The 15,259-nt window shown below is 39.2% G+C and overlaps 1 protein-coding gene across 36 annotated transcripts in view; it reads left to right on the top strand.

Moving 5' to 3' along the window:
- Positions 1–15,259, top strand: part of TENM3 (teneurin transmembrane protein 3) — a 2,220,601-nt gene that overhangs the window by 1,725,617 nt on the left and 479,725 nt on the right. For all 36 annotated transcript variants that reach the window (XM_075127819.1, XM_075127816.1, XM_075127814.1 and 33 more), the window contains one exon: positions 14,219–14,521. In XM_075127819.1, the coding sequence (XP_074983920.1) occupies positions 14,290–14,521 (232 nt within the window). In that variant the 5' untranslated portion in view covers positions 14,219–14,289. The remainder of the gene's footprint in view (positions 1–14,218; positions 14,522–15,259) is intronic.

Below are 15,259 nucleotides of genomic sequence, written 5' to 3' on the forward strand. Positions count from 1 at the left end.
TTGTTCCTCACTCTTTCCCTTCGCTCCATTTTTTCTCTTCACACTTTCTTCATTTGCTGTATCTTTTCCTTTCAGTGTATTTTCCCTTTTTCTTATGGTTCTACATTAAGCACAGATTATATCACCTCTTTCTTGTTCATTGTGTGTCCTTTCGTTGTGTGTCTAGACTTCTCCAATAATCCTGCCGTCCTTTCTTGTCCCAACCTCTTCTGATCACACTCTCACCCTCATTTTATTTCCTGGAGGCCAAACCCTCTGACAGTAGAATGAGTCATTTCACTCCTCCGTCAATCAATTTTCTCCCTCATTAGTCCTCCCTGTGTTTCAGTTAACAAAATAGATTCCCACATCCTCACTTGAATGCCCCAAATTAAAATCAGTTGATCCCCCCTGCCCACAAACATCGGATTTCATCTACACAATCCCTTCAATCAACTCCCCTCAAACAAATCCTTGCCAACACAAGTTCACTCCCGAACAAAAAATCAATCAAATAATCCATCATAGTCGCATCAAATGCTCCCACACTCAATATCTTGTTGCATGCTGCTCTTTTTCTACAGTTTGCCTACTGCTGCAGTCCTCAACCCTTCTTGCTTACTTCCAGGAGTAAAGGACCATACTCTTCTGCCAGGATTGCTTGCTCTCTCACTTCTCAGCAGGGTGTGTGTCTGTGTGTAGTGAGCAGCTGTTGTCACTATTTTCCTCTGAAGGCCCTCTGCCTGCTTGTAGGGCTTTTATGAGAAAATAATGGCCAAAGGGTCTTTCTTGATTGTGCTCAAATCATCAAAGAGTAACATCAGTTGGAGGAGCTCCCCAAGGGGAGAAGAAAGTCTCTTTATGTCAGGTTTAAAGAGAGAGGCCTCTCATTTACAATCAACATAAAATAAAACCCAAAACAAACCCCGCAAAACCTCTGTGCTTATTTGGGGTCAGGAGCTCCCATGAAAATTCCTGGTATCCTTGTGAGCTAGTCTGGGCTTGATTGCAGGGTATTTGATAGTTAATACTGAATTATGTGTTTATTGTAAATTCTTTCCTTTAGTGAATTTGAGGGGTTTTAGAAAATTTAAAGTCATTCCTTTTTAATTGTGTCTTGTAGCAATGGTAAGCACAAGAGAGAATGTGTTCCGCAGCCATGAGATTAGTGCTGGGAAAAAAATACTTAGAGCATATAATATTTTGTGTTTTATGTTATTAAGAAATGTGGGGTAAGATCAGGGATAGGCAACCTATGGCATGGGTGCTGAAGGTGGCACGTGAGCTGATTTTCAGTGGCACTCACACTGCCCAGGTCTTGGCCACCGGTCCAGGGGGCTCTGCTGCTGGTCTGGGGCACCGGCCGCCGGCCCTCTGTCAGCTGGGGTTCCGTCCTCTGGCCCCGCTCAGCCCATTGCCGGTCCCGGGGGCTCCGCTGCTGGCCTGGGGTAGCAGCCGCCAGCCCCCTGCCAGCCGGGGTTCCGTCCGCTCAGCCCACTGCCGGCCCCAGGTCCTGGCCACTGCTCTGGGGGGCTCTGATGCTGGCCTGGGGTCCTGGCCGCTGGCCTGGGGCTCTGCAGCCACCCCCAGCCTGGGGCAGTGAGGGGTGCAGACAAGGGCAAGAGGGGGCACAGCTCAGCACTCCCACCTTAAAAATTGTTCCAGCGCCACTGTGCTGGGATATTTTTAAGTCCCGATTTGCTGCTTACATCACTATCACGCCACATGGAACAGCGCACTGCGTTTGACGTTGAGATTAGAATGTACACTGAAGAACTGGAATCAGAATTTTCTGACAGATTTCAAGATTTCCAGCGATTTGGCCCAATGCTTTCTTTTCTAATTAAACCTGAAAAGTTCAATGAAAGCGATTTGCATTTGTCTGTATTTCAGTGGATGGGTGTTGAAGATTTTGAAATGCAGCTCATTCTGTTAAAAAGCTCAGAATTGTGGGCATCAAAGTTTGGAGATCTACGGAGTGCACTTGAAGATACCGAGCGAGATCATGGGGCCTCTATTCTGACCTGCTGGACATCCCTTCCAGTGAAATTAAACTATTTGAAGAAAATTGCATTTGCAATGCTTTCAGCATTTGGATCAACATACTTGTGTGAACAGGTATTTTCACACATGAAATCTGTCCTCTGTCCCTCTCGGAGCCGGTTAACAACTGATCACTCAGAAGCCTGTGTGCAGCTTGAAGTATGCAAATACGTGCCAGACATTGGAAAACTCAGCAAGAAAAAGCAAGGGCAAGGATCACACTAAACTGATAAGATCTGCATTTTAATTCAATTTTAAATGAAGCTTCTTAAACATTTTTAAAACCTTATTTACTTTACATACAACAATAGTTTAGTTCTATATTATAGACTTATAGAAAGATACCTTCTTAAAATGTATTACTGGCACGCAAAACCTTAAATGAGAGTGAATAAATGAAGACTTGCACACCACTTCTAAAAGGTTGATGACCCCTGGGTTAGATCATGGACTTACAGGCTTTCTTAAGTTTCAAGGTGTGAGCTACTTGTCTGACTGGTCATTTTTTCTTCAGAATGACGACTTTGGAGAGGCATACGTTCTAGTTTCTATGCTAGAAGACAGAGTTCCATTATTAAGAAGTTAGTTTCTAGATATGATGACCTGAAATATCCATGAATTAAGAGTCAGCAGTTTGACTAATGGTAGATCATGGCTACAGATCATCCTAAGCACCCCTTCAAAGTGTCATTTTTCCAGCTCAGTTAATTTCTGACGTACTCACTTTATCAGTCATTGAAGTGGAAATTTCATCACTGTTGTATGCCTTTTGAGCTTTTCTTAGTGTGTGTTTTTAATAGGTTTTATGGGTGATTAGTTATGTGAATTGTGGCATTCTTGTGGATGAAAGGATTTCTTAATTTTTTTTCATAAACGCTCTGTTTTGTCTGTAGTGCTCAGCATTAAGACTTTAGTTTAATGCACTTGTAATATACATTATAAAGATGAAATTGATTTGCTTTCTTAACACTAAAAATGTATACACATTATATACCAATTGCAAAATGTAATAATTTTAGTATTTCTCTTATTTTTTTAGAAATTAGCAATGGTCATCAACATTCACATAGGAATTCTTGTAACAGAAAAGACCAATGGTTAATCTAGTCTGATAACTTATTTGAAAGAGTAGTCAATCCTGATGCTTCTCAGGAAGTATTACAACTCTGATGATGCACTTTTTTATTTTTTTGCAATCCTATATAATGGAAAGAAATTTATTCCTGTCATCAGCAAGTGCTCTGTCTGTAAAAACTAGTAATCCTAGTAATTTATTTTGGAAACATAACCATGGATGCTAAGCTTACTTATAAAATCTAATTATTGTATCATATCTTACATGATTTGTTTCAATTTTATTCGATGGCATTGTGTTCTACAGGTCAATTATATGTTGCTTTAAAGAAGTATTTCCTTATCTCTCTTTGAAAGTGTTGCTTTTTCATCATTACTCACTTTCTTGTTCTTATGAGAAAGGTTAAATGTGAGCAACTTGTAGGTCTTCTTAATACCTGTGTCCTCTTCCTCCTCTTTTCAAGCTAAATAATCTTAATCTTTTTACTCTTTCCTCTATTTGAATTACTTCCTATATCAGTCCTCCATGTATCAAATTGTTTGTTGCTCCTCTCTGGACCTTTTTCTTGTCTGCTAATCCTCTTTTGAGATGAGGGTTCTAAAACTGAATTAAGTATTGAAAGTGAAGAGAATGTACACCACTATAGTTTGATAAATTGATTTATGTAGTGACCTATTTTCTATATTGTTCTCTATCACCCCCTATAATTATAGTATTTTTGTTCTTTTTATCTTTTAACAAATTTGTATTTCTGTAATTTTTAGCTAACAAAGGGCATAAACCATTAAGGTATTGTTAGACTCTCAACGATTATCTTGTTTATCTATCCAATGTTTCTTGCTTTTAATGCTGTTCATACTAGAAAGATTCTCTAGCTGAAGTATGAGATTGGGTGGGGAGCATTATATGCATTAGGTAAAACTGGCATTGTGTTGCCAAACTGTAATAAACCTTAGGGGAACTCAGTGTTGAAACTACTGAATTGAATGCAGCAATTTCCCATAACAATTTAAAAGGCCTGCACACATGCTAAAGTTGTAGTGAGATGTTTCAGTTAACACTTTCTAATATGACCCTAAAGCCTAATTTACATCACACAATTAAATATGTTACAGTATGTTTACTGCCATATAGAAGTAATATAATGTAGTGTTTTTTCTTTTCAAAATTGAAGAACAAAAAACCTTATATCTTCATTCCTATATCGTTCCCTTCCTCCTCATCCACCTCTGTGAACTTTAATTCCCAGTATAGAAGCTGGTTATGTACATCAGTAGAAAAACTGCCTTCTGGATTTTTAATGGGATCTGAAGTCTTTTACCTCTAGATCGCAAACTCAAGTTATAATTATTTAGTGATTATATGTTTATATATAATGCCATAATTTTGCATGCCTCTTTACAGAGATGGTAGACATGGACCCTGCCCAAAAAGACTTATAGTTGACATCCCACAAAGGAGGAATAGGGAAAGGAGAGTTTTTAAACAAATGAAATGCATAAATGTTGATGTGTCTTCCAATGGAGGATAAGGTAGGAGAAGAGGGAAGGAGTACAAGAATGAAGTAGTGCAAGAGTGAAGAGTGGTAGAAAACAGGGAGAAAGAAATGCTTTTTGAGAGGGGATTTGGTGGAGTAGAATGAGAGCTGTTGGGTTTCAGGATGAGGGATGACACTTGGCTTTCAGGAAGAGAAATATCATGGCACATATATAGTGCAGTATGAAAAAGGCACAAAGATGAGAAATTGCTATTTAATGCTTAACTGGTGTCCTGGTGGCTGTCATATCAGAGAAGGCAAGGATGAGTGAGCATGGATACTGGCCCACGTTGGTGAGATAACATGGGGGAACACGTGCTGCTCTTGCCCTTATTGTTTCTGTCCTGTAGATTAAAAAACAGTCTTTAGGGCTGAGAAGATGACATCATTCATGGGGGAGGGCTATTTTTTAATTTTAAAAATCCCTGCCAACCTGTGTATTGTATAACAGTACCAATGTTAATTAACTCACAACTATTACCAAACACTGATTAAAAAGAGTACCAGATGAGAATATGAAGTTTAGTCTTGAAGCATGCTCCTCAGTAAAAGGCTGATGAGTAATTTTGTTGTGCTCAGTTTTAATAGTCATCCCTTAACAGTGGGAAAAAATGTTAGGTCCCAAAAAACATGGGCACAACATGAGAAAATTTGCAGCTTCTTTCATATCTCAGTGTCCATCACTCTGTAATTAAACATTATGAAAAGGCCAACAGGTGCCTTTGCAGTTGTGTCATATGTCTCATGTTCTTTTCTCTCATCTTCTGCTTTGCCTTATGATCAGGCAGGATCCTGAAATTCAGGCTGTCTACACTTGGAGCTGGAATGTGATTCCCACTGTGAGACTTACTCCCGCTAATTCTCACCAAGCTAGCGCAGTAAAAATAGCAGTGTAGGCGCAGTAGCATGGGCAGTAGCTAGCCACCCTGAGTCCATGCCCAGGGGTTTAGACGGTTTATACTTGGAGCAGCTAGCCTGTGCTCGCACTTTCCGCTGCTGGTGCTACTGCAGCTACGCTACTATTTTTAGCATGCTACCTCGAATAGAGTTAATACGAGTATGTCTACTGAAGCTGGAAATTGCACCCCTAACTCCAAGTTTCGAGGTAGCCATACAGTACAAGAACTCTGCTTTTTTTAGTACATCAGATAATCAAATTCTTGTATGCTTACATATCCTGCTGACGGCAGTAACAAAGGGGCAGAGTAAAAGTACTGAGGTGTCGGTTAGATCTGAAATATAATCTCACACGTGTATATGAACAAGTTTTGTGTGAGCCAGTTACCTATTCATAAATACAAGGGATACTTGCACACATAAGCATCTCTTGGTACAAGATTTCTTTGTAGGTGCACTGTAGGTGTCCATTTTTGGTATCTTGGGCCTGATCCTTCAGTTGATCTGCATGCAGAACTCCCTTAAGATTACACCCCATGTATTTTACTGTCAGACACATGCTTATCTGCATTTTTTATAGTCTGTGCAGCAATAGTAACTTTCCATGATGAGGAAGATACATACATCCCACAGGTCTAATATTCTGTGATGATTTCCTGAAGTTTATGTCTCTGTCACGCTATTGACGGGAAAAAAATGCAGCATGCTTTTGTAAGCATACATTTTATGTATAATAAACTTTTCAGAGAGTCACAAAATAGTGGCTAAAAGGGACTCAAGGAAACTGAGTAAACAAAGATGGAGAAGTAATTTCTTGTCCTTTGCTTATCCTTCTGATCTTTATTTCTACCTACTCCTTTCATGCCTCTTGGTCATACCTGCCCTCAGCCAGTCACTATATACCATCTCTGTGTCCTCCAGCATCCCTTGATCATTTCCCATTTAATCATCATCTGTTTCCTTCCTCCTCCCCCCCATCTTCCTATATTAACCGCAAAAATGAATAAGTAGTGTGTAAACAATCATTTAAATCACTGCCATTATGGAAGAAGCCTCTTGATTATTATAAATTGGTTTGGGAACTTCAGATGTCAGTTGCTGTGGAAGTTTGGTCAGGCTGTGCATGTAGCTTGGTTGAGTAACCTTATAATTTTGTACTGTAACCCTCATTCTTCCACATCCTATTCCCAATTACTGTGTGTTAAGATCACTGAAGCATCTTACCTTTAATCAGATTGCAAGTTTCCTGGGGCAGGGTTCATGTCATCCCAGGTGCTGTACAGTGCCTAGAACAATAGGGCCCCAACTAAACAGAGGATTGGCAATACTGATCTTACCACAACTTTCATCTTCCCAAGAGTGAGTCAGAAGCTTTCCTTTATATAGTGTCCAACAGGTAGGCAATGGTGCTTCATCATTTGACCCGTTGCCTGTCTAGAGACTTAAACTGCCAGCAACCCCTCATCTTAAAAGTCCAGGATGCCCTGGCATGTGTGGATGCACCCCAGTACAATAAACTATAAGTATAACTCTTACTTTGGGTCAGATTTGGTCACCCTTATTCACCTCGAGTGTAGTCTTACTTATTGTATAATACTATTGAATTCAATAGGTCTTCTCAGAGTGAGTCTCGTCTCTTAGCTGGAGTAAGGATGGCAGAATTTCATCTCCTGAGTATTGTATTCAATTTTGATCTCCTCAGCCTGAAAAGAAAGCAGGTGAAATGGAAAAGATCTCAAAAAGGTCATTAAAAGAAGGAGCATATTTTTGTAGTGCTGTTGGTGGGACGCATAGGTGCTGGAACTGGGGATGCTGCTGCACCCCCTGGCTTCAAGTGGTCTCCATTATATACAGGATTTACTGTTTGATTCAATGGCTCTCCACACCCCCACTGTACAAATTGTTCCAGCACCCCTGGTGGGACATATACAGTTTTGAGCCCGAATCAGAGCTTCAGTCAGCTTTGGACCATGCCCTATATGAGAAGATTAAAAAGAATGGCATTATTTAGTCTGGCAAGGTATGCAGTAGTAGGAGATATGAAAGAAGTATAATGGTGTTTTGGTGATTGTGTCCTTTCATCGTGTTATAGATCAGAAAATGGAATGCAACATTTTAAAATGACTAAAGTGAAATATTTTTATACCATGTATTGTCCACATGTATAATTCATTTGCCTCAGGAAATTAAGGCAGGTGGTTTAGAAAGCTACAAGAAATGGTTGGACATATCTCTGAACAAGAATACCATCTGCTATTCTAATTATGTAAAAATGTTATAAGAGGTGTTGACCCTAGTACTTCAGGCCACATGCGAAGATTGAGACAGAATTTTTCACACTGTGATTTAGCACTATGGGAGTTTTAATCATTCATCCAAAACACCAGGTGTGAACTGCAGGTGAAGGTAGTTGACTAGAGTAGATAAACCAATGATCTGCTCTGGCATGGCAACTCATACTATATGTTCTTGTAAAACGAATATTTTCAGATAATCATTCACCTTGGGATTCCTATAAATTAGCCATTTCTGTCTCAATCCCATCTCCTTGGTGTAGCCAAAACTGATCCTGGATCCAAGAATGCAGGATTGGGTCTTTGGTAGGTATTTGATGGTAACCCCAAATTGAATGGGCATCTTTAGATAGGACTAAAAAGATATATCAGCGTTGTCATACCAGCACAGAAATTGGTGTGCATTTTGAAAAATGGACATATGTCAGCCAGTACATTGTCCATTTCCTTCAGTATATGCAGAGCATTTCAACATTATACGCACACTATAATCCCTTGCATAGCAGGTGCAGACTGAGAGATATAGCAGGGTGTTAGTAAAAAGACTGATGAAAACCCAAAAAACTCTGCATGTATGCCAAGAGATATGGTGTCCCCAGGAAATTAAAAACTGTACGCAATTATATAGATGGCATGTGCTTGCTCTGTACTCATAGCCAGAGATGCCAGGTTCTTTTATGAAATCTTTGATCTGCAAAAATACTGTGGAGAAAGTTTTTAAATGAGCAGTAGTATCCGACTTAGCCATCTTAATGTCATTTTGAGGCTAGACGATTTAGTAGCTGAATGTCTTTTTGTAAATAATGTATTAAGAAAATTCTTGTTCTGTTCCATTAATTGGGACAAAGCTATTTGGTAGACCATAAATATTGACATATGGGAAAAGTATTACTTGAAGATGAGGGCAAATGTTTCTGTAATATGTTCTAAAACTCTATTCTAATTCTGACTCCCTCTATTCTAATTCTATTAGGTTTAAAACTTTAATCTGATTTGTCAAGAAAACTGTTCATGTGTCAAATTAGAGTCACTCTGTTCCCTTGAGTTTTTGTATTGTATTTATTATTTCATGTGAGCTTAATATAAGGCATAGTAAAATGAGAATAGTCAGTGCATTCAGGTAACTGGGATGCAGCTCATGCAACAAAAAACAAAGGAAAATGAAACTATCTTAGAGTCTGATGACCAAGGGGTCACTTAAAGTTGCTGGAAAACTTGTTAACACAATAACCATTACAGGTAATTTTATGGTGTGAGAGCTGAGCAGATACAGTAACTGACAACTTCAACCTCTGCCTCTGCACTTTGTTTTTCAGTGGTTTTTGCTGAGGAAAAAAATACTCAGTCTTCTTGAGAGAAAAATATATATTTTATTTTTGAAGATGTTCATAATATGACAGGGTGAAAATGTCATGCAATAATGAGAAAGTGCTGTAGTAGAAAGTACTTCTAAAAAATGAAGTACAGCAAGAACCCTGACCAGAAGCCTTACAAAGCCAACAACAAGTTTTCCTTTCCTTGACCTGGCTTTGTTGACAGACAACATAGACTTCAATATGAAGTGCCCTTCTGAACTCAGAAAAAATGCATGTATTGTAGTTCAAGTGCTATCTACAGTTTTCTCGATGAATGTTGTGTGTCATAATTGGAATAGTGCAGAAAGATTTTTACTGCTGGCTAGATTAGGCATATTTACCAGACTCTCGTCTTTCTTCTGACTCCTCTCTGGCTATGTCTACACTACAGGCTATGTCAGCATAACTTATGTCGCTGAGGGGTGTGAATAAACAACCCCCCTGAATGACATAAATTACACCGACATAAGCGCTCATGTGCACAGCGCTATGTTGGTGGGAGTGTTTCTCCTGAAGACATAGCTTCCGCCACTCGTGGAGGTTTTATTATGGCGATAGCAGAGCTCTCTCCCGTCAGCACAGAGCATCTTCACCAGATGCGCCGCTGCAGCGCTGACTGTATAGACATGGCTTCTCTCTCTGACAACTTTCCTTCTGTTCCTCCATTCTATAGATTACCTTATGTAAGCGGGGGAATGGTCCTGCAATTGTAGGGAACTTGCCTGGCTTATATGCTAACCTGGTGGAATTGGCTAGCAAAAGGATCTGAGTCCTCACGCCCACTCCCTTTACCCAGAAGCCTACCTGACCTCGAGGACTCCCCTTCCTCCCTCCCATGTGGCAGAGTCCTCGTAACCCCAACAAGGCTGGGCCCAGGATTCCTGCGGGATTTGACCTCCCACTCCGGAAACTTTCCTGACTCACTGATCACTACATATAGTTCAAAGCAAATACACCATTATTAAACAGCAGCTAATAATAAAATTAGGAAAAAAATTGGAAAGGCTAAAGGGAACAACAAGTAACCCTGCTTTGTGGGGATGGGGACACCACAAACGGCAGTCCCTGGAACTCAACGAAACTTCACAGTTTGTTTCTCACACGTCGCAGGCCTTCTTCAGTGGCCCTGTCTGCACTGCAGTGATACCGCAGGTCAGACACTTGGTCTGGTAGTGGCCATACACCTTCAGATTCTAGGCTCTCCTGTTGGGGATATAATCCCCCTCCAAGTCTGGCCTGCAAGACCTCTTGTCTCGTGGCGTCTCCTTGTGCTGGGCTCCCTGCCCAGGGTCCCCCCACTCTCTTCCCATCTGTACACTGCACTCGGCTCTGGGTTGCTCCAGCCTCACTCTGCCTCGGGCCTGCTGCTGTTCTGCCTCCAGCTCAGCTCTGCTCTCTGGGCTGCTGCTCTGGTCCTGGCTGCTGTGGCTCTCCTCTCTGGGCTGTTTCTTTGGCCCCTCTGGTTCTGGCTGCTCTTCTGCTCTTCTCGGGCTCAGGCAGCTCCAGCTTACATGGAGGACAGGGCCACATGCTCCTGACTCCCTCATTGGCCTGCCCTCCCTGTCAGTCAGGCTAACCAGGAGCATTGGCCTCTCCCCATTGACCCTGGGGACTGTAAGTCTCAGGATCTTGATTTCTCATAAGCATGTCCCCTTTCCTTTGGTCCTGGGATACGGCCAACTAAAAACCTGAACTAAGTTTCAGTAAGGAGCCAACAGTCCTTTACACTTACATAAGCCAATGATTAAATAATTTTTTAAAAGCCTTGATCCTGCAAGATGCTGAGCTCTTCCTCTAAAGGGCTGAAGGCAATCAACTCAAATTGACTTAATTGAGGACATTAAAGATAGCATGTGTTTTACCTTTAAATTCAAGATGTGCAGGATCAGGCTATTGGAGCACTCAGCATTTCACAGGAGCTAAATGTCTTATGCAAAACATGACTATGGTGTCCACTGTATCTTCATAGTTCATGACAGGATAATTGCCATGAAGGTATTCCAACAATTTGGTGCTGTTAACCAGCTGTATTTTCTAGCCTTCTCATTCTTAGCCTGGAGAGGCAGTAGATAAGCCAGAAAACTGCCTTTTGAAGTTGTATTGAATTGATTGATTTTGTGTGAAGCAGATCAGTAGTTTCTAACACTACAGTGTAGATTAAATCTGAGGATTTTCAGCTTTGTATAGTCATGGAAAGCATTAAACATAGGGCTTTGTTTTTATTTTTCAAAAATACTGCAGAAGCTTGAAGAGTTTTTAAAAAAAATCAAATTGATCTTATCTTTGATGGTTAATACTGAATATCGATTTTCTCATGGCACAATTTAGAGATTCCAAGAATAAAAAAGATCTTTAGATATCCTGAAATATATGGCTAAAAAAGAGATGTTTTCATATGAAGTCTACATGCTGACATGGAAAATCCTAAAATAACTGTTTATTGATAACTTAAAGCAGTAATATTGTGTTTTTAAAAAAATCATGTTAATTTACAGTGTGAGATCTGAGCAGACATAGTAACTGACAACCTCTGTACCTTAACAATGATTTTTGCTGAGGAGAGGGGGAAAATACATCTTATTTCTGAAGATGTTCATAATATGCCAGGGTGAAAATGTGTAAAATGTTTAGAAAGCTATTTTTAAATAAAAGGGTCATTTAGTATGATGGAATAACATGATTTTGGTAATTAATTGATCTTTAAATATTCATGGTAAATAGGCCTAATGGCCTGTGATGGGATATTAGATGGGGTGGGATCTGAGTTACCCAGGAAAGAATTTTCCGTAGTATCTGGCTGGTGAATCTTGCCCATATGCTCAGGGTTTAGCTGATCGCCATATTTGGGGTCGGTAAGGAATTTTCACCCAGGGCAGATTAGAAGAGACCCTGGAGGTTTTTTGCCTTCCTCTGTAGCATGGGGCACGGGTCACTTGCTGGAGGATTCTCTGCTCCTTGAAGTCTTTAAACCGCGATTTGAGGACTTCAATAGCTCGGACATAGGTGAGAGGTTTTTCGCAGGAGTGGGGTGGGTGAGATTCTGTGGCCTGCGTTGTGCAGGAGGTCGGATTAGATGATCATAATGGTCCTTTCTGACCTTAGTATCTATGAATATTCAGCAGTCTGGGGAGAAAAGTATTTGATCACAAAATGGAGGTGGGTGTGTTTCATATAAAAGGATTTAAAACATAACCTGCATTTAGAGTTGCCAGTTTTGGTTGGACTTATTCCTGGAGATTTAATCACATGACTTAATCTTTAATTCCTGGACTACATGTACCTCCATATATCAGTATCCCTAGATTGAATGAACAGTGTAATTGTACCTATATCTATCAACTTATATTGTGCTAGGAAAAACAAACATTTTGACATGAAAAAGGAGGTATAAAGTATATTTGAAATTGCCCTAAAGGTAAAAGGGAATTTGCTTAAATGAAAAAAAAAATTAGCTCTGTATTTATTATATATGTATTCCATGTAATTTAGCACTTTATCTTGAAATTCCAAATTGAGGTTCACATAGGTCAAGAAATGTTAGAGCCTTCTAGAGAACTTCAAACTAGATAGGATGATCAAACACCTTTCATTTAAAGAATTTTAATTACTGTTCAGTAGTAAATTAAATACTTGCTGAGAATCATTTTAAGAGGGACAATTAATTAGTTTGTTTGAAATGAAATATGTTTAAAAATGTAATAGGTGAACTGATCTAAAGCAACCTTCATTTTGTAAAACAGAGTGAAAATACAGTTTGATATTTCTTTGTGATATGCACTGTACATTATCATTTTAATCCTTTGTCACAAAGGGAATGGCTGTTACAATCACTCTTCGTAAAATAATTGTGTGGTACTTTAAATACTCTAAACGGAGAAGGGCTCCAAGGAAAGAGAGATCTCATAGTCTTCCCCCTAAAGACAAAGGAAATAACCTTAACACACAACACGTTATATAAGAAACAGCAGCTCCTCAGCTTATGGGGCATTGCCCGCTATTTGACTCCTCAGACTCCTCAGACCTCCTCAGGTTTTGTTTAAATATAGTATTTATACACATTTTTAAATAGTTGCCAAAAACTAAAGTGAATAATTTTTATTTAAAATGGCAATGGAAATGTTTAATATTTTTGAACAATATTTTGCTGTGTTAGAAAATCAAATGCCTGAGCTTTGTGTATGAGACCCAGTAAGTGAAATGGAGTACTCAGTATAAACTGAATGAAACTGGAAATATAGTAAGAAAACATCACTAACTAACTGTCAGAAATATATTAGATTTTTAAAATCTATTTTCATTTTTATCTTTACAGTGTCATTTCAAGATATGAGGACTAGAAAAATGATTTCTGATTTATATTTGCAGTGTGAATTTAAATTTGAAATATTACAGTTCTTATCCAGGAATAGGCACACTGAAATGCACAACCAGGGAGAACTTCTTCCCAATGCCTGTGTTGTGCTTATGTTTCAGTAGCCTGTCATGAAATACTAGGTTTGGGTTTTCACTGAAGGACAATTTTCTAAACGTATAAACAGCAACAAAAACCATGCAAATTAAACATTTACATTTCAGAAACAGACATTGAAACAGAAGATCCATTGGGTACGAAAAAGTCAGGCTCCCCTTAAAAGCATGAACTGGTGTATCTTTCTGAAAAGAAGAAAAAACAAATAACAGATAATATTTTCCTTGTGCTGAAAGCCAGAAATATTTTATTACAGGGTTTCTAGCTGAATTTGGCAATGCAGTTTGAGCTTATGTTTTTGGTGCACTCACTTGCACACACAGCAGATTAGATGTATACTGTAACTTCCGTTATTGTTAACGGGTTTCTTGGCTAATCTATCAGGCATGCTGTTGAAAAATTAAAGTATTGTGTCTCAGGAACAACATAAACTTTGTTTTAGATACTATTGAACTGTATTTTTTTATAAATAGGGTCTTTGTTTCTGTGTCAGAAAGACATGGAGAACTCTCAGAAATTAGATGACCACTAATGTGTTGTTATAATATATATCTTTTTATCTTCTTAAAGGTGGACATAAATTAAATGTAGAGAAGAGTTTCAAGTAAGCTGGGCTGATGTGTATATAGAAGGAATGAAGTATGGATGTGAAAGAACGTAGGCCTTATTGCTCCCTGACAAAGAGCAGAAGAGACAAAGAACGACGTTACACAAATTCTTCAGCAGAAAATGAGGAGTGCAGAGTGCCTACACAGAAGTCGTACAGTTCAACTGAAACCCTGAAAGCTTTTGATCATGATTCCTCCAGGTTATTGTATGGAAACCGGGTAAAGGACTTAGTCCACAGGGAAGCAGATGAGTATACCAGGCAAGGTAGGTAAAGTGTTCTAATACTAACAGTATGCACAATTTGGTTAGTGTGTCAGTGAGGCATTTCATCTCTGAGTGGGGTATGTTGTCATGATAGTTTTATTAATAGTAATACTCAACATGTATGTAGTACGTTTAGTATATAGCTCATTATTATCCTTGTTTTAAATATAGTGAAAAAGAGCACAGACAAATTAAGTAAACTACCTGAAGTCAAGCAGCCAGCCAGTGACAAAGTTGCGAACAGAACTCGGGTGTCCTGAATCCTTGTCCAATGTTAAGATTATTAGACCACAGCTCTACTTCATCTGATTATCACTTTGCTCAATGTTGTGTCCATATAAGGTGCCTAAAGCTATGCATAGATACAAGGTGATAAATAATAAATAAATAAAACCTCTGAAAAGACATGAGGATTAAACCTAAGGATGGTCCTCTCCAGTTTGATTAGATGTGAATTAGTTGGGCAGCATATGGAAGCTTCCACTGTCACTCTCCATAAACCCTGGATATAGAATTTTAGTTTCCCAGACTCTCATTCATGCACTTTTAATTAGTGCTCCATTAATTTAATTAAGAAACAAAATGATAAAAAGTATACAGTGCTGAAATCCCATTGCCTGAAAAGAAAAGACCTGGAGCTGACACGAATTCTGTGCAAAAAGTCCGGTCCTTGTGTGTTTGTCCTTTTGTGTGAGGGGGCTTTCATGGGTAGAAAAGGAAATTTTCTCTACAGTAAAG

The sequence above is a fragment of the Caretta caretta genome, chromosome 4 (genome assembly GCF_965140235.1).
Source record: "Caretta caretta isolate rCarCar2 chromosome 4, rCarCar1.hap1, whole genome shotgun sequence".
Taxonomy (NCBI): Eukaryota; Metazoa; Chordata; order Testudines; family Cheloniidae; genus Caretta; species Caretta caretta.